The sequence below is a fragment of the Eucalyptus grandis genome, chromosome 8 (genome assembly GCF_016545825.1).
Source record: "Eucalyptus grandis isolate ANBG69807.140 chromosome 8, ASM1654582v1, whole genome shotgun sequence".
Classification (NCBI taxonomy): Eukaryota; Viridiplantae; Streptophyta; class Magnoliopsida; order Myrtales; family Myrtaceae; genus Eucalyptus; species Eucalyptus grandis.
Genome location: NC_052619.1, coordinates 53236783 through 53264160, shown reverse-complemented (window position 1 = coordinate 53264160; position 27378 = coordinate 53236783). Strand labels below are relative to the sequence as shown.

At 38.7% G+C, this 27378-nt stretch overlaps 4 protein-coding genes across 6 annotated transcripts in view; all 4 read right to left on the bottom strand.

Annotated features, from left to right (window-relative positions):
• The window catches only part of LOC108954723 (probable chromatin-remodeling complex ATPase chain), a 30615-nt gene extending 3617 nt beyond the window's left edge, over positions 1-26998 (bottom strand). For 2 of the 3 annotated variants that reach the window (XM_039298778.1, XM_039298776.1), the window contains exons 1-3: positions 1394-1824; positions 336-460; positions 132-235 (exon numbers count right to left, since the gene is read on the bottom strand). In XM_039298778.1, coding sequence (XP_039154712.1) covers positions 132-235; positions 336-407 — 176 coding nt within the window. In that variant the 5' untranslated portion in view covers positions 408-460; positions 1394-1824. Of the gene's footprint in view, positions 1-131; positions 236-335; positions 461-1393; positions 1825-26980 lie in introns of those variants that run through there. The other variant, XM_039298777.1, reaches the window with a different exon arrangement.
• The window catches only part of LOC104415067 (disease resistance protein RPV1-like), a 97727-nt gene that overhangs the window by 41950 nt on the left and 28399 nt on the right, over positions 1-27378 (bottom strand). The gene's annotated exons all lie outside the window — the stretch shown is intronic.
• On the bottom strand, positions 10436-14815 carry LOC120287344 (disease resistance protein RPV1-like). The gene is made up of 5 exons (XM_039300120.1): positions 14279-14815; positions 14141-14214; positions 13913-14061; positions 11890-13599; positions 10436-10862 (listed from the first exon to the last, which is right to left on the bottom strand). Exons 1-4 carry the CDS (start codon positions 14813-14815, stop codon positions 11966-11968), a joined length of 2394 nt encoding a protein of 797 aa, XP_039156054.1. The 3' UTR covers positions 10436-10862; positions 11890-11965.
• On the bottom strand, positions 15018-17067 carry LOC120287343. Its single transcript, XM_039300119.1, has 4 exons — positions 16992-17067; positions 16457-16652; positions 15696-16364; positions 15018-15370 (listed from the first exon to the last, which is right to left on the bottom strand). The coding sequence occupies exons 1-4, from the start codon at positions 17065-17067 to the stop codon at positions 15367-15369; spliced, it is 945 nt and encodes a 314-aa protein (XP_039156053.1). The 3' UTR covers positions 15018-15366.

Sequence of the window (27378 nt, the reverse complement as noted above, 5' to 3'; positions counted from 1 at the left end):
CAACTATGAAGTATGAAGAAAGTTAGGACCTATGTAGACATTGTTCAGCAGGTTGTCAAAAGGAACATATGTACAAGAGATCATATCTGCAATGCACAAAATACAGAGAGAATTGTCATTGGTAATGGTACCTTCCTTTAATTTTCTGTGAAGCGGACTGGTTTCCTCCGGCAAAATGAGTAAAAATCTCAGTTTGCTGCAGAAGATACTTCAACCGCCCTTTTCTCTTATTATTCTTGAAAAATTATTTCAAAAACAAGAAAATGTCACTGGCATAATCAATACATGAACTCGAAATAATGCAAGAAATAGTCATTTTTAGAATGGAAAGGCACCATATCAGCGTCAATAGCGGCATTTTGCTGATCCAGTATTTCCTGAATCTTCTGATTCTTCAACTTTTGCATTTCACGAATCCTGGCCTTTTCATCTTGCTAACTTCTGTTTCACCATTATCTTCCTGTGCAATGAATGAGGAAAAAGAATGCAAAAATAAATAAGTAGCAGCAACACTTCTAATACTCACTAAGTCATAGTTACAAGTATCTAACAACATTTCAGACGTATGGAAGCACTTGCCAACTTAAGAAGTCATGTGTATGTAAAGACAGAAGCAGAGAAAGATAGACAAGCTCTGTTTGCCATCGTTTTCCCCTTTGTATATGGTGAGAGGTGATTAATGAAGCTTTCAATCAAAAGGAAATGTTGAAATAAAAGGGGAAAACCCGAGTCATCAGCTTCGAATATTAGAAACATGAAAAGTTGCAGCTCTGCTCAAGTACTCTAGCCATGGAGATGCAAATAAACAACCGACCAAAGGCATAACTTTTGGCACGCACAATATGAAGGTTGAACACCATGCCTGCACTACGAGCGAGAGACACTCTCAACTTCCACTCTTCTTCATCCAACCGAGAGTATGACCCCAAACGAAGAGCAAGAAACAGGTTCACCTCGAAAGTGCTTCAACTCTTGTGCTAATTTAACCTTACAGTACATGTATCTATACGTATATACTTTTGTATTATTAGCCTTCATTCTGCGCAATACACTAGTAAAGCGGAGGGATCAATACAGCATGCGCCAATCTGCAGAAACGAATGCAGTAAAAGAATCACGAGAGACCACTAGAACAGCAGCTTGTCTCGAGTGTCTAACTCAACATCCTCGGTAGAAATCCAACGCTCATTCTAAAACTTAGTAAAAACTCGCATTCAAACACGAAGCACACATCCACTACCTAGCGCAAAACACCTGAGAAACCTACAACAGCACCGAACCCCGCAAAGCCTAGCAAGCAAACCAGAGATCCGGCGCTGAAATTCCCAACTAATCCAGTAAAAAAAAAAACGAAAAAAGAAAAGAAAAGAGAGACGCAGCCGAGCTACCGAACCTCATTGTCCTCCTCCTCCTCGGCCTCGGCATTCTCGTCGGCGTCGTCGTCGGCGGCGGGGGCGGCGTCGTCCTCGTCGGCGGAGCTGGCGGAGCGGGCGACGGCCTCGAGCTCCTCCTCGTCCTCCTCGTTGACGGGCTCGTCGAGCTGCGGCTACTCCTCCTCCTCGGACCCGTCCGACAGGGCCTGTCGGACGACGCCTGCTGCTTCGAGGGCCTCGCCATGGCGATCGGTGCCGAAGACCTGCTCACGGCGGAGATCGGCGGGATCGGTCGATCGATGAGTTCGTCGCTGCTCGTTCTAGAGAGAGGCCGAATCGAAATCCGAAGCGACGATCGGAATTAAAAAGGGGGCGGAGGCCGATGAGTGGCTCGTTCGATCGGAGTCGGTGTCCAAAAATGGAGGAAGCGAGGAGGGGGAGGAGGGTTTGCGCTTTTTCGTAATTTTGTTTTAAATAGTTCCTCCGCTTTAATTGTGATTTTTTTAATTATCGATTGGGTTTTTTTTTCTTTATTCGGTTTCGTTTTATGCGACCAGGTGCGAAAATTTCCCGCCAGTCAGAGTTGGGGGGAAATGTAATTTCGTTTCCCGCCGCGGGAATTAATGCCAGCGCTGGCCAGCGCGCGAGATGGAACCGCGGCTCGAGGATCCGGGGGGTGGTCCGGCCTGGCCTCGCCGCCCACGCCGTGATGCGTTGCGAAATTTTTCTGATAAATTAAAAAGTACGAAAATGTGATTAATATTACGACTATTCACTCTTGATATTATTCATTAATCATTATAATGCGTTTAGTTTGAAATGTAATTAATATATTTATTAATATGCGTATGAGTCAATTATTATAAATACTATCGATGTGCTATAAGTTTGGAATGAGATTATAAATGCTCGGCATTCTAACTAGTTGGAAATTCGTCCTTGATATGGCTCAAATTTATGAACCTGCAAAGGGCCATGCGACCTCTTTATCATTGAGCTAACATGTGTTAAGGGTGGATTTGCTATTTTTTTCGTGTTCATATCTTCTCTTTATAAAGCAAATGAGTATTGCACGGCCAGCAACAAAAAATGAGCGTTGTATCAATCAGTTTTGTGCTTGTAAAGTTTGAGCTGAGTCACACCAATTCATTTATCTCTAGTACATATAAAGGAAAAGATTTGGCGTCTACAAAATTGACCATTTTGCTCTTCACGATAATTTTTCTTGAACATCACCTTTTTCTTAACTCTCACTTATTGTTTTCTATATTAATTTCATTGTAGTTTTATAAATATTCCACTACCAATATAAATTTGTGAGAGCCACCAAATATGGGACACACCTCGTATTAATGTTCTTATTAATATTATTAGTGGGAGCTAAAAGCAAAATGAAAAAATAAATATTCATTTGCAATCTTTGTCCTCCTAAAATGTACACTTGCAACCCTTTTGTTTGAGATTAGAAACTCATTGGACTTCGTGTTCTTTTTATATGTAAAGTATTCGATCCCGATGTTTGTATGACTCATACTTTCCATCGAGCAACTATCAGATGACAATGCTGTGATTTTCAAGGTAGTGATTAGTTTTAAATGTGCTCATATTATGAGTAGTTTGTACATTTTAGACGAAGCAACTAGACTTGAAATTCTAGAAAAAAAAAAGAGTCAATGTCACGAAAAATTCAAAATTTGTGCACTCATAATAAATTTACTCCAAATTAATTTTTTAACCATAAAAAAATCCAAAACTAATATACATTCGACAAACTTACTACAAAAAACTTCAATATGGCATATTTGTGACAACTTCATTTTTTCATTAATTTTCGTTTAATTGGATGAATACCATGACAACTATGATAAAGGAAAGGTAAAACCTTAAATTTGTACGTATGTCAACTATCATCAAACTTGGCAATTTAATAGTAAATTTAACGTAAACTAATGAAAAACTAGTATATTTGTTAGCAATACACATTATTTAACTCAACAATTTAATGGTGAATTTTAACAGTAACTAATAATAAGTAAATTTATCACAAGTATATCGGTATAGATTTTTAATGAATAATAATCAAAAAATTAATTTATGGTAAATTTATCAAGAGTGTGCTAATTTGAAATTTTTTAATAAAACTATTGTATCTAGGTCAATAAAGACACCAAGAGCATTGAGAATCAATGCATACAGCAAGTCACTTTCTCTAACTCTCTCTTAAATTAAGAGAAGTAGATTTCATGATTCACGATGAAGTTCCACTTGCCAGTCACTCAAACATAATTACATTCTTTTCAAATTCGAATAAGTCAAGTTATTAGATTGATTTGAGCTTGAATTCTAAAACATTCGTCCGAAGTAGTACTTGCATTTTCATATACCTCCACGAATATTAGCATTAATTTTAGTTTTTTTTTTTTGGAATTCTAGCATGAACCAAGCCGCAAGTCAAAGTGCTGACGTGGAGAAACCAAGGGGAAGCTCCGAAAAAGAGACAGATAGGATCCCAAGTTTTGTGCAAAAGCAGAATAAAACAGAAGAAATCGCCGCGCGGTCATTCTCAGCGCTCCCCGATTTCAGACGAACTCCCTTCATTGCCTTCGCGCAAGCGACGAAATAACCGAACGCGGACGCCGAATATGCCCGCCAACGGGGGAAGATCCCGGGGGCAAATCAGGAAAGATACGTAACTTCGTCGTCGTCCTCCGCTTCCCTTCGCCCCCAACAAGTCGCTGCGGCTCTCAATCGCCATAATGAAAGTCCACGAACGCCGCCGCCGCGAGGGACCAGAATCGAGATTCGAATTCGAGCGACGCGGGCGAGGATCGCGATCGATCTCTCTCTGTATCTATCTCGCCGGGCCATCCGCGCCGCTTTGATCGCGTGTGATTGTTTGCATACATGAAAGGTGTGGAGATTGGAGTGCATTTTTTTTTTTTTAAATATCGACGACGCTGTTCTCTCTCCATGACAAGTGGTTATTTTTTGAAAGTCAAACATTCATGTGGCCTATGACAGGATCATAGGTTGCATAAACTTTAGAATATACTTTTTCTCGAAGTACTAGTAGTAAGCATAAAATCTTGTCCTAACACAAATGATTTTAAAATTTTACTTTTTTTTTTTTTTTTTTTTGGTAAAGTTAAAATTTTACTTTTGTTTTCTGGTTTCTTGCTGAAAGCTGTTCTTAGCCAAAGTATCTAGTTGTGTGAATTGAGCCGTACATGTTAAGCTTTGGAGCTTCGAGTTAAGTGAATACTTAAATGTAGTGGGTAAAGACATCCGACTATTCATTACAAAGTTCATTTGCTGGAAACTTAATGGGATTGTTGTTATGTTTATGATTTGGACATATTACTTTTTTAGGCACTTGAAGCTCAAATTTTATGTCATGTAATCTTAAAGTGCTAATGCATTTTAAGATAGATTATATACCGAACCTAAGTTTGTGTTTTGTGTGCTGTTGCTATCTGTCTCTCCCTAATCAAATGAAGCAGCTCCTCTTCAGTTAGACTACTGGGCCAAATATGTTGTAGGTTGGAGCCAGTTCTAAGATGTTTAAAATTGTGCTTTTAGTCTCAGCTTTGTTTAACAGAGTGGTCCAGTGTACTTTTCTAGGCACCTGTTGTGGAACTGGTACCAGAAATGGTACCCATCCCAAAGTCACGTCCCATTGTTCTCTGTTCATGACAAGTGGTCATTTTTTTAGATTCGAACATTCCTGTGGCCTTTGATAGGATCATAGGTTGCATAAACTTTAGACTATACTTTTTCTCGAAGAACTAGTAGCAAGCATAACATCTTGTCTTAACACAATGGTTTTAAAATTTTACTTTTTTTTTTCTAGTTTCTTGCTGAAAACTGTTCTTAGCCAATTATGACATCATGCCCATGCGTTGTGGCCCTTTTTTTGATTTTGTTTCTCCTTAGTTATTTATGACGGTAAGTTTTGGAGTTCAAGGGGCATTTTCACCATGAACCTGGAATTTTTTGTTTATGCCATTAGCAGGATGTGACTCACGCCACCAACATCCAATTGCTTCTTGTGGCAGCATGTAAATGCGCCTTGATTGTGAATTGACCCCCAATCCCACTATTCCATATTGCTAACATCTTTTCTTGAAGCTGAGTAGGGTTGGTTTTATTGTGGGTGTGGGGTTTGGTGTTGGGAAAATTGTGGACGGGGACTTTGCAGAGTAACGCTAGACCTTCAAACCTCATGGAGAGAAAGGGCTGCTTTTTTGTTCACCATTGTATGTGAAATGCAATATATGGTTTTTGATGCACAATGTTTTTTTTCGGCCCATCCTAACAGGGCCATTGATGTATTAACATTCAAGTTATTTGGCTGTCTAATTATGCGTGCTAGAGTTGTTATTCGCTTGCTACTTATATAACTGGGGATGCTTCATTTCCAGGTCAATCATGAAGCACGGAATGTTCAGGTTTTAACATTTGGACAATCTCGTATTTTTGAATACGAGGTTGTCCAAATGTTAAAACCTCATATTGGCAATGCAGTTTTTGCATCTTACTACAGTGACCGTGTGCCAAATACAATACGTATTACTAGTGGACATGATATTGTGCCTCATTTGACTCCTTACTATTCTCGGTTCCCACAGAAGACTTACCATCACTTCTCTAGAGAGGGAAGGCTTTGATCTTGATGGAATATCATCTATATTATGGGGAATCGTTGCTGATTGACTTTGACGTTTGCTTTGCATTTCTTCTAACCTATCTAATCAAGTTTCATTATTCCGACAATGTATGTACTCTCTTTTTTCAGCGTATAAAAAATAATTGTTTTGTTTGTCATCGTCTTAGCAAAGCAGGGTAGTTCGTAGTGCTCATGATTTTTTAGAAATATTTGAGTGACTCATTCCTGCAAGAGCCATCATGAGTTTTTTCATACTGATTCCAAAGTTTAAGACGCTTAATAATGTTTGCTATATACTCTCTCTCTCTCTTTTTCCTGATGGCTGATAACCTAGTCTTGACCTAGTTTTAAGCTTTGTGCAATTATACACATTTTAATTATTGTGTGTCTGCTAATGCTTATGATTATTGGCGACTAGCTCAAAGAAAGCCACGGATAAACATATTGATGTGAGATAATGCAAAAATGATTTGATTCCACCTGCTACTCTGGTGACTACTCATAATCTTTTCTATGTCAATGTTCACATGTATTTGGGATGTTCCCTTTGTTGTTGGTATGGCTGTATAATATAGGATTTAGTAGTCTGGTATATCAGGTCGAGAAAGTTTGTGATAGCTCTGGAGAAGACCCATCATGTAGCAGGCAATGAGGTAGTTTCAGTCGTGGCTACTTGTTCAAGCAATTAGTTTGTGGATTTGTCATGCTAGACGCAATGAGTCGTGACAAACCAGCTTGTTCTAGAGAATGTCAGTCCTTTGTTACCAGGAATATACGTGGATGACTGATGAGGGTGCATCCGTGCAGATCGGTAACTGGTAACAGCATCACGGACCATTTAGTCTACTATGGCGTGGGATTAATGGCTGAGACATGGGGATCATGCAAAATTGTAATGGACGCACGATTGAAGGAATACGGAGGTGAAGACGTCAAAGGAAATCTTTGCTTTCTAGGAATCCTTCTGCGTCTACATTGAGGCTGCCTTCAGACTCCCATGCCAAGAGCAACTTCAGTTAAAATGCTCCCGGGTCAGCACCTGGTTTCTCAAAGATTATCAGGGACCTCTGTGATGACAGTTATGAAATGGATTCCATCAATCTGTTGGCCACAACCATCACAGGACGCATAAGAGCTCTACTCAAATTCACTCTGAATGTAAATACCGCGAAGTTGAATGTGTCATTCTTGTAAATACAACTCCGTGATTTCTATTGAATGAATGCGTTCGCTAGTTGACCTCTCAATCTTATCTTGGGCCCGTGGCTTTGTTTGCCAGACTTAACCGGTTTTGTAAGGTGAAGCAAGAGTGCCTCGGGAGACCACTTCTCCATCTGTGACCTCACCTTCTACTATATAGGCACATTGTCACTAAAGACTTCTTGGCGCAAGTACTTCAACTGTTGTCTGGCAGGGAGTTATGCTGATTAATTATTACATCAAGCCATCTCGGAAGCAGATGATGACCTTCTCTTGCATCATTTCCACTGGCAACCTTTGCTAAATCTTAACTTTTAGGAGTAGACAATTTATGTCATCTTGACTTTGACATGTAACACTGATCAGCCTTTGGAATGAGAGTTGTAAGCTTTTCCTTTTTTCTCTTGATATACAGGAATTAACATTAGTGGAAAGCTGAAGAACTAAATTTCCTTCATCATTTCAAAGGATATATCGCTAATTATGACCATTCAAAGCACATTGTGCAAGAGACCAGCGAAGTCCTTGATACCTTATGATAATTTACAGTTCGAATGTTGCGATAAAAGCCAGAGTACAACACCAAAGCATTGGGAAAAATGTATTGTCGTCTCATGTATATTTTCCTTTACTTGGTGAGCTAGTTGTCAATTCTATGCATTTATTGAGTTAACCACAGCTTACCCGCATAGAAAGACCCTGTAAATTTCTCTTGTTACCGAGAGAGAGAAGCTTAGGTTGTCATGTGGGACTTTTGTTGGGCAGTGGTTCTCCTTATCAATGTTGAAACCTAAAGCTCCATTTCAAGGAAAACGAAAAGGTGAATGACAGAGCTTCTGTCTCTGATGAAAACCTAAAGCTCTACTTGTTTAAGGTGTAGTGAAGTTAATATTTACAGGGCATGGATATCAGCTTCAAAGTGTACAACCGAGCAAGTTCCGAGGATCTCACATAAAAGGCCAATGGGTAAATTGACAAGATTAATGCACTTGACTATAGTAAACTAACATATCAATTTGACTTAGTCTTTATACCAGAAATTTTATTCACCAACCAAAATCGTTGAAAGGGAATATGTCTTAACCGAATCTAACTCGTGAAATAGATCAAAAGAAACCATGGTCCATTTCATGAGCATTTTGCAGCCATCCATCTTCAAAATAGAAAGTGGTTGCGAAAAGCCCAGTAATTAACTATACAAGGGTGCAGGTTTCAAGTCAATTTGCCAAATTGTGATTCTAATTTAGTATAAAGAACACAATTCCAGGAAAACAATAATGAATTCAAGGAAAACAATAATGAAGTCTGCTAAAAGGACCTAGGCCAATAATTTGTTTATGTTTCAGAGCTTTCCTGACAACATATCTGGTTGTAAATGTTTGACCTTTCAAGAACTGCATGCACTTCTTATTGGAAAATGTACTCCTTTGTAGAGCATGTCTTCTAAATTTTTTGAGAAGTGGACGAATCTCCTAAGCAATGCTAGACATTGCATCATTTGAACCTCTTCAAGTTGAAACAGTCAGGCCTCACCCATGTTATCCCCTCTCTGCGAAGCATTTAGACCCGATCAACTTAGATCGGGTATGGCAGGGCCTCCAATCAAGAATTCTTCCAAAGATTCTGGTAGTTTGCAACGAGCAAAATCCACATTACTCCAATAATCTTGTTCAAGTGACTTCAACTTCTTCAAATGAGTCGGATTAAAGAAAATCTCCCTTTTCAAGATCGATGAGTTCCGGAATTCATAGATTTTTCAAACAGTCAATGGCTTGAATCTTTGTTATTGCAGATTTTACCATTCTTAGTTCTGATAGTCTATTCATATTTGAGAGATCCATCGCTGTTCTCCTCCACCAGCAAGATTCAACAGATAAATAAGACAAACTTGAGGGAAGCCTTTGGAGGCGCAGCCAATTAGGACACCAAAGTTCTAGTCTTTTGAGTAGAGAAAGCTGACCAATATCCGTTGATCAGGTGGTTACAACAGCAGGCGACAAGGTCAAAGACTCCACTTTATTTAGTCTCACGATGCACCATGGCATAGGATTTTCCACAAGTGGACAATTGCCAACAGGTAAACATCTTGTCAAATGGCCAAATACAAATCATTTAAACTAGTCAGGTTTAAGAAATCTGAAATGTGTCATCATCGATGAATCAATGTGTAAGCAGACGAGAAAGTCTTGGTATCGTCATGTTTAAATCAGTGTCAATTTCAAGATTCTCAAAGAAGAATATCTGCAAATGTCATTTATAGTTTCCGGTTGCAAGCTTTCACCTTGCCGCATCTATTTCTTCAAGCTTTTATAGCAACCATAAGGCACTAGGTACCTTTTCAATGGAACAATTATACGTCCTCACAACGTTCAAACTTTTCATGTTTCCCATCGAGAAGGTGGCTCTTTAATGTAGGTGTAGGACATATCGAACTCAAGTAGCCATTGTAGATTGCCACTCTAGTCTGGAAGCCTCTGTATACATCTACATTCTTTCAAAGACGAGTATTCAAGGTTTGTAAGAGCTCCAATCGACAGGGGAAGTTGTGTAATTGTGGTTGTTCTGAATGATAGCCTCGATAGAGATGTCAAGTGACCAATGGAAGAGATTATCTTCGATTATAAACAATGTGAAGCACTCAGAATCTCGAGATCCATCAGCACTTGACACTTAGCGTCAAAGAATTCAATAATGCCTGAATATCATAGATATTTCCCCCAAGCGCATTCAATTGTTTCTTCTTGTAAACATCATAGAAAAGGAGGAGAACTCTTTCACTAGATAGCCTATCTTTAATTATCTTGATCCTTTCATCAACATTACTTATTTCGGTCAATTTCCACTTATGGACACAAAAGATTAGTTAATTCTTTAAGTACTGAATGCCCTTGAGCTCTGAAGTATCACAATCGTTAGAAAGAAAGCAACAGTACTCAAAACCATGTGAAAACTATTGTAGATAATTTTGGTGAGACTCAATTGACATCACCGCCCATTTCATGAATTCCAACAATTCCTGTTTCATGTGCTGTGAGTGCCTATCATGCTCATGAGGAAAACTACCTTGAGCACCATTTTCACATCAAGAAGTCCATGAACTGATTTTGGCAGGCACTACCGTGAACACTTCTTTAAGCACACACAATTTTTCACCCCGTCTGCACAAGCTCTTCGAGTGTTTCCTCGCAAAGTAACATTTGTGTACTGATAAGCAAGTTCTATTGCATGTCAATGAAGAGAACACACATCCAGATGAAGTGCAATATTCATTCTGTGGCTCCACAAAAAAGATTAATAAACAATCAGGTTTGCTTAAATAGCCCTTTTACCCCCCCAAAAACATTATATATGATGCTACAAATTTCACAATGAATACCCCTGCCCTGCTCTGGCAAAAAATGCGAGACATTCAATGAAACTTAACATCGAGTTCAACAGATTTGACAATTTCATCATTAGGCAATGACTTCCCTCCCTGATCTTCAAGTTTCTGTCTCTCGACAGATGGATGCACAGTTTGCTGCCCCAAGATTGTGAAAGGGAATTGAGGCGACACTAAATGTCATCTTCATTTTCCTTCATTCGGTCTTCATTTGTACAGATACTTAATTAGCCACAGCTCCCTGCACAGAAACATTTCTGTAAGTTTCTCAAACTCTAAAACCTCAGCAACACTAGAAACCGGCAAAAAGCTGGTTGTTTGAGATGTCTCCCTTCACAGTTCTTGTCAAACTTAAAACCTCAGAGTCCTCTAGTACAACTTGAGGTGAATGAATGGGCTTTTATTACAGATAATCACATAGGCATAACCATTTCTAAAAGACGTAGTCGATAATGGAGATCACACAAGAGTCCATTTACATGATTTTTGACCCTAGCGAGACTTATCATATGTCCTTTGCACCAGGAATACTGAAATATTAACCTTTGACTATAAGATGCTTTATGATGCATCAGAGAAGCTAAGTAGCTCCTCTCTCTCCTGTCACATATGGAAGTTTGCTGTGCGAACTGTTGATGCCACTACCCAAGTGAAATCCGTCTTTCTTCATTGTATAACTTCTCCATAACATTTGCAAATCCCACTAAGAAGCACACCTTTCTTGGAAAATAAACTTTAACATAAGCATATCAATACAGAGTGTCTATTTCACAATTGCATCGATGAGTTGACTATGCTGTAAAGTTCCAGGATGAGAACCATAGTTATATGACCTTCCAACACACATTCCATCGAATTGTTTACAGCATAACAAAGTTACCTCCAATGCGAGGCAAGGATTAAACTTCGAAATGTGTGAAGCAGCAAATTGACAAGGATCTCTAATGATTTGTTACATATCAAATAAAAACAATGCAATCGACATGCATACCTCCAGCTGGGAAACATAAAAGCAAGGAGAAACCATCCAAGAGAAAATATAGCTAAAACGCAAAACCAAACTAGGAAAAAAGAACGGATATTTGTACATAATTAACAACCCTTTGATTGTACGGAGGCATCATAACTTCAATGCCTTTATCAGAATTGCAGTCATCAACTCGTGAAAAGGTAATTAAAAAGTGCATGTGAAACTTCACTGTTCATATCCGAGAAAGAACTACGTTGTAGAAAAGGGAAAACATTGGCTGTCAGATGAATTAACTTACCTCAATCCGTTTAAAGCTTGAACACGAGGGAACAATTTGTGGACGTGGATCAAGAAGCTTTCAAAAGATCGTGCACTCATTCGTCGTCTTCTTCCTCATATTCAGATTTGTCGTCTTCTTCCTCGTACTCGTCGCCTTCTCCATCAGATTCAGATTCAAATTCGTCGTCTTCTAGCTGAGATTCGGATTCAACATCACTGTCTTCTTCCCCAAATTCGACTGACTTCTCACAGCAAAGCGAAGAAATTGCCTCCACGTCTAAATTCCCGCAACACTTCATTCTAACCGTTTTTAGTCCCTTCAAGGGTGACAGATCAGGCAACTCCTTTAAAGATCCACATTTACAAATCTTCAATACTTCCAAAGATTGTGGTAGTTCGCCTTGAATCTCAACCAGATTACCACATTCGGATACATAAAGATAACGTAGTTTGTTGAAATTACCTAGAGAAGGTAAAGTTTCCAACCGTGGAAGATCCCAAAGCCGCAATCGTTGTAGGTTCTCCAAAGGATCATGGCATCGAATCTCTGAGATTGCACAATCACTGATGCAAAGATATGATAGTTCTTTCAAATAAGATAGATCCCCTAGGGAAAATGATGACTTGCAACCGGTCAACTCCAACTCTGATAAACTGGAGGGAAGGCTCGGGAGGCAACCTAGATTAGGGCACTCGAGCCAAAGTCTCTCGAGTCGAGGAAGGAGACTACTCATATCCGTGGGTAAGGTGGTCATGCATTTAGATTTCAAAGACAAGAATGATAAAGTGGAGGGATGGCTCGGGAGGCAACGCAGATTAGGGCACGAGAGTGAAAGATTCCGGAGTTGGGGGAGGAGACTTATAATATCTTTTGGTAAGGTGGTCACGTATTCAGATCTCAAGGTGAACCCTGATAAACTGGAGGGAAGGCTCGGGAGGCAACGCAAATGATCACCCTTGAGTGAAAGTGACTTGAGTCGGGGAAGGATACTACTGAGATCCGTGGGTAAGGTGGTCACGTAATCGGAGCACAGGATGAGGTACTGCAGTTTGCTTAAATTCTCAATCCACCGCGGCATTGGATATGCTTCCACAGGCCCACCAGATTCCCCACCATCATTACGTGGGCCAAACACCAGCGTCAAATCCTTTAAATTAACGAGGTTTGACAAATCTGGAAATGTATCCATATATATTTTAGTCAAAGATAGAATCTCGAGACTTTCAGGAAGTCTCGGTACTTTGTTTATTCTAGCCCACGTCAAGCGCAAGCTCCTCAGGCATCGATCTTCGAAGATGCAATCGCTAATTTCCACATCAAAATCAGGCTTAACTTCGACTTCTATTTCTTCAAGGCTCTTAATCATCCAGAGGGCATCGGGTATTTTGCGTATGGCACTACCAATCTTCACTACTTTCAAATTTTTCCACTTTCCGATAGAATCGGGTAGTTCTTCAATCTCCGTACGAGATATATCCAACTCAAGCAGCGATTCCAAATTTCCGATTGTATCCGAAAGCCTGTCCGACGAATTGCAATGTTGCTGAGTTGCAAGATCTCTACCCACCACCTGTGGTAGCCTTCGAAGTTTCCAACATTTATCTACTCTTAAGGAAACTAAGCGTTTCAATTGACAGATTGACTTGTCAATTTCGACCAAATTCCAACACTCGCTTAGGATCAAGCGTTCTAAATTTGATTGAGCAGAAGTTAGGAGTTCTCTCCAATCTAGCACAACAAAGATACAGATTTAGAACTTTCAAATTCCTCATCACCTGTGAAAAGAAAAATCATGCAAAGATTACTTTCAAATATGATAAGACAAAATAATGAGTTTTTCCTATCATAAAAGATACCTTCATGTGGCTCCACCCTTGCCACTCGTGTGTAATGTTACTCCAAGACAGATCAAGAATAACCACATCCTCCATAGAGAAATTTGAAATTTTAAATGATGGGGGAATATAATGCCAAGAAAGCCATCGTAATTGTGGAAGGAGATTTGAATCCTCCGGGAAAACATTAGGCGATTCATTCCAACAAGGCCTCGTTTTTGCATAAGAATATTCCTCCGAATTATCAACTTGAAGAAACCTTAGATTTGAAAGGCTCTTCAAGCTCTCATAGGTAAAATGGAACCACCTCTTGTGGTTAAACTTGAGATGAAGAGCTTCAACTTCTTCTTTTCCCCTGCCCAAAGGAAAAATTTAAGAATAAAAAGTTGAAGGGAAACACTTCAAGATCACAATTTTAAGGGGTTGCATATTACCATTCATCTAATATTAAAAGAGCAAAAATATTAATTGAGTGGGTCACAATGGTACTAGAGAACACAAAAAGTAACTGCATTTTTTAAAAAGAAGATATCCATAAGTATCCTGGAGATTTATTGCATGGGGGATTTTACCTCGGGTCTCCTCAGCAAATCCAATGCTTCCTTGGGATCCCACACCCTACTTTGCTCCTCTATTTCCATTTTACTTTCTTGACGAACTATTTCTCTTCCGAGATCTCTAAGTTGGTCATGCATCCACACTCTATTAAACTTTTCAATCTTTATCAAAGATATGTTCTGCAAAACTTCCATGGCTTCTTCCGGAAATTTAGATTCATCCCAAAAATGAACCACATTGTCTTTGTCATATCCAATGAAAAGACAAGCTATATCGAGGAATATATGCCGTTGTCGAACATCTAATGCATCATAGCTTATTTTCAACTTACTCTGAATTTCTGCATGAGGAACATTTTCCAACTTCTTCAATATGTGATCCCACTTTTCCCTTTTAGTGTGACATAAAAGTGAACCTATGACCTCAATAGCTAGCGGAAGACCTCTAGCAATGCCTATTGCCCTCTTGGATTGGTCAATATACTCATCCAAAGGATTTTCTTTTCTGAAGGCATGTTTGCTAAATAGTTGAAGAGATTGATCATGATCCATGCAGCTAAGCTCATAACTGCAGTCCACTTCAGGAACCTCAAGAATATCTTTGTTTCTTGTAGTAATGATAATTTTGCTCCCTCTACCTAACCAATCACGTTTACCTACAAGTGCATTAATATGATTCGCTTCTTCCACATCATCGAGATGAAGGAGGACTCTTTTATTAAACAACCTATCTTTAATCATTGAGTTCCTTCATCAATGTGTTTTATATCCATGCGTTCCTTTTTGAGGATGACAGAGATTAGCTGATTCTGTAAGCATTGAATGCCATTACCTTTTGACATTTCTCGAATATCTTGAAGAAAGCAACAATTTTCAAAGTCGTGTGAAAGCTTATTGTAGATCATTTAGGCAGTAGTTGTCTTTCCGATGCCACCCATCCCGTGGATTCCTATAATTCGTGTTTCACTTGTCCCAGCACCTATCATTTCCATGATTGCATCCATGTGATTGTCAACACTAACCAAGCACTCTGATACCGCCAGATAAGCCTTTTTCAACTCACTAAAAACCTTATGGGTAACTTTTCTTGCGAACTCACCTTCTCACCTAAAGTTAGTTAGGAGACAAAAGACAATGAGTTAGAAAATCATGTAAACATTAAACTAATTCTAAAAAGATCAAGTTGAATTCAAAATGTGTTACTTCAAGGATTTATTCCATTGTAGATGAATTAGCATTGGTACTTAAATGAAGTGAACTGGAAAAAATGTTGCTTCGAAAAAATGGGAAAAATTTGATGTCTGCAGTATAACTTCAATAACACGGAACTCAATTTCAACAAGGCTAACACAAATCCAGAAAAGAAACCGTGTGAAATGCATCGAGTTCTAATGATATAATGCACTTGAGATGGAATGCTAGGAGAAGTCACCTGTTGGTCTCGTTGTGTAGGTCCCACCCGTTTATTGCCCCAACTACACTGAGAGCAGCCTTCCATTTGTGGATAGTCTCTTCATCGTATCGCTGCTTCTTTTCATGTGAACGAAAGGCCTTTGCATAACCCCCAATTTGGTGTTGAACCTCCGAAGGGGCCACATCATAAAAAATGGGCATGATCTTTTGTCTTTCATTTTTCTGGCACTTGACCATCTGAACTAGCTCGTTGAGACACCATGGGCTAGAGGCATATCCTTTCAAAAATATAGGTATTGAGATCTTCGACTGCTCAATTGCTTGGAGAAGTTCTGGGGCAAACTTTTCCCCAACGCGGAGCTCTTCATCGTCCCTAAATGTGCGGATTCCCGCATCTATTAGACTAGTATAAAGAAAGTCGGTAAAACCAGCTGGAGTGTCTGGTCCTCTGAAGCTCAAGAATACTTCATAGTCATATCCTGATGAAGCAGCCACTTCTTGACCTTCTGTTGACGCGTCAGTAGAAGAAGCGCCTCTTTCTGTTCCATCATTTCCACGCACGCGCCGTCTCGTTGCACTCTCCTCCGTTGATCTCGCTCGATCTCCTCTTCGAGAAAAAAGTCGAAACAGGACAGCAACAAAAGCAGCGGCAGCCAGAGATAGGAAAAACTTCCAAGCCATGAGATCTCTGTACCAAGAACGATTCATTGCGGCCAATCAAAGCTGACAAAATGCCAGGGTTCTTTCTAAACACCAAAAAGTGGGCCCTTGGAGACTCACCTCAGAACTGGCTCCGGACTGCGGCAAGGAGCTCTCGAGGTGAAATATCGATGGGATCCTTCGCCGGCGGCCCGCCGGAGGGAGCGATCAGCCGCGCGTACCGAGACTGCGGTGGCGTTTCGGGGGACAATTTCGCGAGATCTGCGCGCCCAACGGCAGCAACAGCTCGGGCGGAGGCGAAAGCCCCGGCAGGACCCTTTACCCGAGTAAATGAGGAAGACTCTTTTTCTGAAAAGAAAGAAAAGCAAATCCGTCTCTTTTCTCGCCACCGACACAACGCAATTGACAAAAGAACAGTGTAATTGCGGGATAAATAAAATTAGTGGAATGCGATTTCTGAAAAAAAGAGAAAAAGTTTAGTAAAATTCTTAAGGGATGGGGGAGCAGTTGAGTCACTTTCTGTGACAAACAGAATATTAGAAGAAACCCTTCTCCTTCTTTTGGCATTGTTGAATTTTAATTTATGCTATCTCTATGGATTACTTCACACTTTTTTTCTTTTGTCAGTCCTACTCTATTCCTATGCTACACTCACTCGCAGACTTGTGCCTTGCCTCTTGCGGGGCGTGGGAGTCGCAACCCACTCGAAACTTACGCGTCCCTATCCCCATTCCCCCGAGAAAGTGGGGATTTGAACCTCACCTCCCCCTTCCATGTTGGAAGGGTGGGCACCTAGGGCGAACACCCAAATGATGACAAATTATAAATATATCTTTTATTGAATTTTCTAACAACACGTGTCTCGACAAATGACCGGACTTGCCCGCAGATTACGTAAATGGGATCGCACCAGGCACTTGCGCCTTGGTCCCTTGGGTCTTTGACTCTTTGCCCAACTGGCTCAAACCCGAGCTAGAATCACGACCCGCTCTGTCCTATTTCCTCCGCTCCTTTCTCCCTGTCAATTACATCATGTCTTTTGCCATCGCCAAAATACCCAAATGCCCTCGTGGTGAGGAATTTTCTTTTTCTTTTTCGATATTAATTTTAATGATAAAATGGGCGGAGGGCCTCTCTCCATTGCTCTAACAATCGAGGGAATTAACTGATTCAAGCCCCGACGCCATAGCCGCGCAACCACAGATCACGGTCGTGCAAGGCTAGTGACCTCTGTTGGTCGCGACTTCCATGGAGATGGATCATGAGCTTTGCACAGAAATAAAAAGAGACGAGGGAATAAAAGACAACTTGGGCAGGCAAGGAGGTAACTCGCCCATGGATTGACGCCATGAAGGTAAGGACTCAAGATGGAAATGGGTGGTTGGCAATACGGTGATGGCAATTGGCAGTTCCGTAAAAAAGCCTAACCTATATGTCCATTGTAATACCAATTATCAAAACCACGCACAAAATGGTTTTATGCTTATTATTATGGATTTTTTTTAGTCGATTTTGTTAAGAAAGATGTGCACTTTTTACTTAGTAAGAACTCACTCTCTATCAATTGAAGTTTGACAAATAAATTCAGGTTTTTTACGAGTAATGTTAATAAGTATGCTAAAGTTGATATGATAATTAATATGACCAAATTCCAATCTAACATTTAGCAAGTGAATATATAGATTTATGAAAATGGATATCATACAGCGTGAAAATCTGGATAGTTTTCATTTTCTTTTAAAAGAAATCACTTTTGGAAAAGGTGAAAGTTTTTCGGATTTCATTAGCCAAATATTCAAGAGAATTTAAAACTTTCCACTTGCTTATAAAAAATGCCATAAAAATTCAACTTTATCATAGAGGATATAAACTTTTAGTTCAATATTAAGATGTGATGAAATCTTAATTATTTTTTTATGTCCTAATCTTTCAACTTTATCAAGTCAATTTAGATAGAGGAGAATGTCCATTTTGTAGATTTGACAAATAAGATCTCAATGATGATTTTTTTTTTATGAATTTAATTATTAAAAGAAATTTCTATGGAAAAGAAGGGGCAAAACAAGAAAGAGCAATTATGAACTTATTTTGGCATGCTTCTTTTGACTAAAATCTCGCAGACAGCACAAAAGGTATGCTAAGAGCATTAGTGGCCCTTCTTTTCCACATTAGCATGGCCCCACCTTCTTTTTATTTGTGTTATTACTTTCTATGCGTTATTACTTCATACCTTTCCATTATCACTTTACTTTATACCTCTCCATTATACCTCTCCATGTCGCCGATAGTTTCGCCGTGGATGATGGTCAGGTTCCCAAGAAATGGCTTTATGCTAACAATTATGGATTTCTTTTCCAATTTTGTTCAAAAAGATGTGTGCTAAAATTGATATAATAATTGATATGATCAAATCTTAATTTTACATTTAGCAAGTGAATATATAGATTTATGAAAATAGATGCTATACAAGCGTGAAAATATAGATATTTCTCATTTTAAAAAGAAAAAAATCAATTTTGGAAAACGTGAAAGTTTTGCACATCTCATTAGCCTGAAGTTTTATGCCATGGAAAAATGCATAGTTTTATGCCATGGCTATTTTTTCGGAAGAGAGTAGCTTGCCATGGATGTGACCCTTTGGGAATAGAGAGTAAATGCTACTCCGTTCCCTTCCAAAAACAACCACATTTGCCAAAGACACGACAAGTTTTTCTAACAAGCCTGCAACTACCATGGCAAATACCTTTTTGAACTTGAAACAAAATCAAGAATGGAAGAAATGTAAACAACATTTGCTTCTCCTAAAAAATCAAATTCTTGCTAAAGTTTAACTTTTACCAAATTTGAGAACCCAATATCTCCGTTACCAAATCAAGAAATGTCAACGGAAACAAAACGAAGAATTTAGCACGGCTATTACTTTCGAGTGCATGGAAATAAATATGTCCAAACTCAGCCGACTTAAAAGCCAAACAATTTGGGTAAAACATTATGAACGAGAAAAACTCGAAGAAAAGTACAATTCATAACAATTTCACCAAAAGGAAATCACTATCGCCATAAAAATCCGAAACTTACACAATAACCAAAAAAATACATTCGGTCAAATTGGGTCCAAAATAGACATCGAAAATCCAAGGTGACACCTGTTTGGACAACAATGGGCTTAAAAATCTGATATGGATTTGCAATCACTCTGAAAAATTCCATAAAAAGTCTGTACTTTACCAGGGGACACCAATCCTTCAAAAAGAAAATTTCATATTACTAATTACTAATACTACTAATGACCAAAGAGCAACTTGCGTTACAATTTCATCTAAGACGACTAGTAAAAATCCGATGTAGCGGTATGCGTAAACAACGGCAAGTAAACAGAGCTAATGTAGATCTAATATAACTTTAGTATAGTCCAAAGTGACTTTAGATAACATGTAAAAGTCTAATTTTATAAAAATTTGGACTTAGCGATTTTTAGAGTCCTCGGAGTGAGATAATCATTGAAACAATCTTACTTAAAACTCAATATGCAAAATACCATAATTTCAGCTTTAAGAAGTGTGAAATGGAATGTATTCTTGCTTTGCTTTTCCTTTTCCGCTGCTGCGCCCTTGAGACTTCACATTCGTCCACCTTCTTTTTAGAGTTGCACTTTTAATCTACTCATTTTTGGGATAAGAGAGCATGTATGATCCAAGAGTGACAACTCTTTTTTTTTTTTTTTAATCTTTTTAAGATTGAAATTATTAATCATGATGAGTTAAAAAAGCTCGATTAAGCAGCAATTCACAACTTACACTTCCACGTCTAAACGTGTTGTCCTTAGCTTCTTCTGTTTCCTTAGTCCATCTTCAAACGCTGTTGCTGCATACGCAGAGTGGCAGAAGAAAAAAAAACAACGCTTTCCATCTCTGCCCATTAGATAACACCTTTACCTCATCATTAAAGAGAACAGTGTCTGTCAAGTATAAAATGAATATTTCGAGGAAGGAGACCAAACTCAAGGTTTTGGCTTTATATTAGTGTATATAGATAACGTACAGGACTTTAATAGAACTTCTTTCAACCATAGAATTTTAAAATTCTAATTCCACAACGTTTGCAAAAGCTGCTTCCATATCTATGTAGTGCCGATAATCGCCCATTTAATATTTTTGATTACTATCATTCTAAAAACTACTTTTACTTCAAATATACTGGGTTTATCTTTATATTGTGAGTTCAATAATTTTGAATTAACTTGTATTTTACTATATTTTAATAGGATGAGTAGCAATAGTAAGGGTTTTTGTAAAAGGGAAGTCCCGTCTCTTCAACGGAAAAACTGTGCTTGGATCTATTTGCTGTGGGCCACAAATATAAAAAATAAAAATAAACTTGCTAATGGTGTTTAGAAGACCTTGGGCAAGTCTTTTTTTAATGGTTTGATTAATCTAATTGAAGCAGTTGGCAACCGGAATCAATGAAAAGAAATAAAACCATATATAAATTTGTAATTCATTGATCGGGAATACTAAGATGCACTTATAGTCGGTGTAGAAGCAATGAAGATAAATAAAACCCAAGATAAAAGACAAGTGCTATTATGCATTAGACAGAGACCAAGATAGAAACTTTGAATTGATATGTTAAATTTAATTTTAACATTCTCCTGCAATATCTAAATTGACTTGATAAAGTTGAAAGAAAATTAAGATTTCATCATGTCTTACTACAAAACTAAAAATTTATAATCTCCACGAGAAACTAAAAATATGTTCATTTTTAATAGCAAGTGGAAAGTTCGGGTTTACTTTCTATAGCTAAAGAGTTCCAGAAATTCAGTTTTTCCAAAATGGATTTCTTTTTTTAAAAGAACATGAGAAGTGTCCACATTTCTATGCTTGTATATTATCTCTTTTCATCAATTCATTTATTTACTTGCTAAAAGTAAAATTCTAATTTAGTAATAATATCTTTTATATTGATTTTACTATATTCAATAACATTACTTGTAAATTATTTGGACTTATTTGTCGAATTTCAAATGATGGACAGCAAGTGCATGGTGAGTAAAGGTACACAATTTTGGGAACAAAATTGAAAAAAAGCCACATATTGCAAAAATAATTAAAGTCGTCACTAAATAAAATATGTTGCGTGAAACGGCAAAAGTACGTTATTACTCAAGTCCTCATTTTTTATTTTTTTTGGTCGGATTCAAGTCCTCATTGAAAATCCACTCGAAAATATTGAAATTGTGGTCTGAATGATATATCAAATGCTGTTGGCAAAGAAAACATTATCAAAATAATTAACCTACCGGTTTGATGACAAGTGCAAAACCATTTCTTGGGAACTTGTAATAAAGCGAGGTTCATTCAATGAGAAGCGACAATGAAAAGCAATAGAGCAATAAAGCAAAGAAGGAGAAGACGGGTCCTGCCAGTGTTGAAAAGAAACCCATCGATGCTTTGGCGCCCCTTGTTCCGTCGGCAAGATATTAGTTAAAAGAAGACCGTCAAGAAAAAAGAAACGCGAGGACCGAGGAGGATGCATTTCGTTGGCAAGCCGTTGTTCATTATTGGCCCGTCCTGTTTTAGGCTTTTAGCCCCCTTCCTTTCCCATGCCCCGAGGAATTTCTTTTTTTTTGGGTAAAAAATAATGATATATAAATAAAGTTAAGGCGAAATACAAAAGGTCGACACTAAAAACCCGAGAAATTTCTTTGTTACATATATGAAAAAGAGGGGCGAGTCTGTACAGTGTCGGGGTAGCATGGCTCGGTGACCGATGCTTTAGCGTGCCTTTCTACTGTCGGTGGGACTTCAGTCGGAAGACGCCCGCAAGGCAAAAAATTAAAAACACGAGGGTGCACTTCAATGGCAAAAAAATTATTTATTACTGCTCTTTCTTATTATGCTCATAATATATAATATATTATGAGTCGTGAATTCTTGAAAAAGATAAATCTCGCAATAATTTTCAATAATTTTATATTTATTTTTTATAATTTAAAATAAAATATTATTTTCATAATTAATTAAAAACAATCACATAAATATTTCTTTTTCACCATCTTCACTTTTGCTCCTACTACAAAACCATCTTTTGGGACTTCACCCCCATCATTCACGGCGAAACTGGCCCCAAGAGAATCCAAGGAAAATCTTGTTACAAAAAGCAGAGTGATGATGAAAAGAAATAAAGCAATAAAAGCGAAGGAAAAAGAAGGTGAGTCATCCGAATGTGGAAAAGAAGACCACGCCAATGCTTTAGCGGACCTTTGCGTTGTCGGCGACATTTTTGTCAGAAGAAGCCGGTGGAAAATTTATTCAGTATTGATCTTTACCGTTCTTGCCCCTTCTTTTTTTGTTACTACGTGTATTTTCTTTTCATAATTAAATTCATGACAAATCGTCTTGTATTACTCTCACCATCTTCACTTTCGTTCGGACTACAAGTCTACAATCACCCCTATTGTTAATTGGCTTAGCCTGAAACAGCCCCTCACGGGCTCGGGCCCACGGGAGCCGGTTTGTGTCGTGTCTAGGCAGGGATTTTTCAGGCTGCATTTAATAATGCTCTTGAAAATAAATGTTTCTATTTTTTTCCTTAAAATAGAAATAAAGCATAAACGCATTTGATAATTATTTTTTCCTGAGAACAATAGATTTAGAATAAAATAAGAAATAAAAATAAAATTATTTCTTGTTTCTTGTTTCTAAAAACAACTTAAAAAGAAAATTTTCCTTTCTCTTCATTTCTTCCCTTTCTTTTTTTCATTTCTTCTTTCTCCAGCCAGTCGTGCAACCTTTGTAATGGTCGGCAACCAACTAGACGAGACTCAACAACCCTGTAGGCTCTTGGCAAGGCCCCCCCGAGCCTCATTGTGGCTAGGCCAGGCTCAACCTCGCCTAGATTTGGTAAGGCCGGGCCTCCCTAGGCCACCGCAAGGTCAGCATCGCCTAGCCTCACAATGGTTGAGAAAGGCTCAGCCTTGCAAATATAGGTGAAGTCGAGCATCATCCGACCACAGCAAGGCTCGACCTCATCTGGCCATCACAAGGTTGGCCTTGCCCAGTCACGGCAAGGCTTAGGGGAACCTCACTGGTGGTCGGCAAGGCTTCCCCGAGGCCAGTGACCTCATCAACTCTCATTTGGTTGGTCATTAACCAACTATGGCCAAGGGTGGCGATTGGTTAGAGAAAGGAGAAAAACAAGAAAAATGTAATAATATTATTAATAGACTAAAATAAATTTTAAGTCAAAAAAATATTTGAGATCGTACTAAACGTACTTCCGGTCCCAAAACGTAAATAGAAATAAGGCCCCGTTTGGCAACGTGCCAAACAGTGGATCGATTCGATTTTTTATTCTCATAATTAGTTTGGGACGAAAATCGCGTTTGGTAAAATTTTTGTTCCCGGGAACAAATTTGTTCCCAGAATCAGTTTGGGAGTAGATTTGAGAATAAAAAAAAAGTTGATTTTGCGTCCAAGAATCAAAAAAAGAATCAACACAATAAAATCTTCTTATTTCCTTCCGCCATCCCGCGACCGTCGCCCACCGCCGCCCGCCACCGTCCACCACCGCCCACCACCGCCGCGCCGGGTCACGGCCACCGGGTCCGGAGCTCACCGGAGGCTCGCCCTGGCCCCGGCAAGGCTCGCTCGTCCACCGGCAAGGCCCGCTCGGCCACGGCCGAGCTCGCCTAGCTCGACCGGGTGGCCGGGCGGGCCTCGCCAGCCCCGCCGAGGCTCGCCTATCCACTGGCGAGGCTCGCCCGACGAGGGCCAGCCTCGCCGAGGGCCGGCGACGCTCTAGTGAGGTCGCTAGCCCTCATTCGGCCGGGTCGCGGCCCGGCGACCGACCAAAAGAAGAAGAAGAAAAATAGGAGAAAAAGGAAAAAAAGGAAAAAGATTAAAAAAAGTAGAACAAATTATTTAAAAATTTAAAAAAATAATTTGGAACATAATCAATGAACGCGTTATCAAACGCAATTCTATTCCAAAATCAGAAATTTTAGACGATTTACCAAACACGTTCTTTTATTCGTAATCGGTTCCGGAATGTAATCAAAAATAATCATTTCTTGTCAAAATCGGTTCAGGGAAAGAATTGTTACCAAACGCACCCTAAGTGTTTCTAGAAATAAACTGTTAGAGAATATAAATGTTATCAAACACAATCTTAATGTACATATCAGGAAACGTAAAAAAATGCTGAAGTTCTAGTCTTTTTGAAAACTTTGTTAAGCCAAAGACACATAAAATAATGCGTGACTATGATGTGTCAAATTCAGATTTTGAGGAAGGAAGAAAATTTTGCGGTAAAAACACCAATAAGTTATGGTGTTGGTAATGAACAAAGAATATGTGATGTCAAGTAGGAAAAAAAACGAAGAAAATAAAAAGATGTCCTAGATTTTGGAGTAAAATTAAGAATGTTATTATTTTTTTTTTATGAGAAGAATGTTATTTCACCTTTGTCTTGAATGCAATATTTCTGAATATTAATAAATTATGTTTTTGTTTAAGTGCATATTATCAGAAATAGAGAATATAACCAAGCATATATTGTCAAATTGCGTGATCAAAAGTATTATTCTTTGAAGGTTATAACAGTATCCTCCCTCTATTTTTTATTTTTATTTATAAAAAAGAAGTTCTTTTTGTTCCTCTCATTTTTCCTTTCCAGCCAATATCTTTTGTGTGTACTATTACATAATCTTCGTGATCAATTATATCGTTCCTTTCTAATATTGTTAGAAAAAGTGTACCCGCATTGCGAGTATACGAAAAGTTATTATTTAAAAGATTTGGCACAATTCTCTTATTACAAAATATTCAAATTACTAATGAATTGAATAATATTATTCACGTATAAGAAGAAATTGTATCCATGAATCTATGGAAAGATAAAACTATGTCCCTTTTTATTAGATTATTTATAACTTATAAGATAGAAAAGATTCAAACTTTAAAATCTAAATGCATGATAAATAAAGTAGAATTATTAGTTTGTGCATTTTTGCATTGATAGGAATATTACAAAATAATTAATCGAATATATTTGGGGGAATGATAGTGATTCTGATAAGTATAGATATTAATCTTTAGTGAGCTAAAGAGTTTCAGAAATCAATAATTGATATAAGTTTTTCTCCTACCAGAGAAGGCATATAAATATTATGTATTAGTACCAAGGTGCTGGGCCCACTTGTAAATAATAATCTGAAAAAATGAATGAAAGGAAACTTACTATATTTATGAAAATTTGTTTGGTGCTAATTCTACACGTTCATTGATTAAAGACACCATTTTTCTAGTTAACTTTTGAAAATGTCCTTCATTGTTTTATCTGCGGTAACGTATAACTTCTTCCTAGTTTGTCTCTGAAATAAGGAAAATACTCTAGCTTCATGACGTTGACGTTGCACTCCAAGCATTATGGCGTCACCATGCCGACCACAACTCCCATGCTACTAACTCCCACTGCCAAATCTAAACTGGTGAATCATGTGACCCGATTCAAGGGTAACTAAGATCTGGTAGAGTTATGTCTAATTTTATGTGTATGAACGTGTCCTGTGGGAGTAACACATTAACTTAGTCAACGTGCTTCGATGTGTTTAAATTGGTTACGTCTTTATTTTTCATGTACGAACTTGTTATCTCATTTATGACTTGGACACTGTTAAGCTCGATCCAACTTAATATGTGTCATACACTAGTTTTGTAAATTGATCTTTTGACGAATTGCTAGCTCAACGAGCTTCTGATTTCTTGAATGACATCTCTACTTGAAGTTACGTATTTCATTACTGAAGCTTAGCAAAGAGCATTTACTTTGGGCAAAACATGTTTTTACAAACCAATAGCTTCACTGGTTATCCATTCGAGTTGATTCCTAATCAAACTATATTTTCATAGTGTGTCTTTGGTCAGGAGATTACATCAATTAATTTGTTGCTGGAAGTACATAATATAATCAACATTTATATCTCTTATCCTTATTTTGTCTAAGCATTTAAATTGCCACAGCGCACTTAGTCCTTGACAATAGAAACCAAGGGCTGACGAAATTGAAGGCAAGAAGGCCTTGTGGAAGCATAACGTCTATGATATTATATCGAGTGATTTTCTTTCGTTTTGGTTTATTTGCACATTTCTTCTGTTAACTCAGGGCATCGAAATGCAGCATTATGCTAAATAGAACAAAGATGCTACACTCGTGCAGGAAGTTATGAAGCTCTTGAAAAAGAACAACTTGCCATTGCAACCCGGCACGGCCAATACTGTTTTCAGGTTCACTTTCAAGCCGATCATCCTGCTTCCAAGCTTTTTATTTTGAAAAGGATGTTATTATCATCACGTAGTACACCATTAAAGCTTTAACTGTTAACCATGCGAAAGATACTCATATATGAATAAAATCAACTCGTTCTTTATTATTATTATTTTGTCTGCATTGCTGCTTTCAATTTATCGGTTTACTCGTGCTATTGACATCCTTCTTCCTATGGAAAAGTTTTGAAGCCTTTTGTTATGATCCAGACACTTGGGGTTTCCTCACGGAGTATTCCAAGAGATTTGTCACGGATTGCAGTGAAATTGCAGAATTCAACTAATCCAGCAAGAACGGCGCAGGCGAACGTCGAACCTCATCGTCGTCCTCCTCGGCCCCGACATTCTCGTCCGCGCCGCAGGCCGCGGCAGCGTCATCCTCTTCGGGCGGGGCGGTACGACGGGCCTCGAGGTCCTCGTCATCAACCGGGCTCGTTGAGCTGCTGCCACCGCTCCTCGGAGCCGTCGGGCTACGCCTGCTGCTCCTAGAGTTTCACCACGGCGGTGCTGAAAGCCTGTTACGGCGGCGACCGGCCGATCGATCGGTCCATCGAGGTCGTCGGTGCTTGCTCTAGAGAGAGAGAGAGAGAGAAAGTAGGATCGTAGCCGTTTCGTTTTCATCTGAACGGATGTCCGAACCTGGGAGGAAGCAGGGGAGGAGGGGTCGCGCTTTGCGTATTTTCTGTTTTGAATTGTTTTTCGCTTTTCATTTTC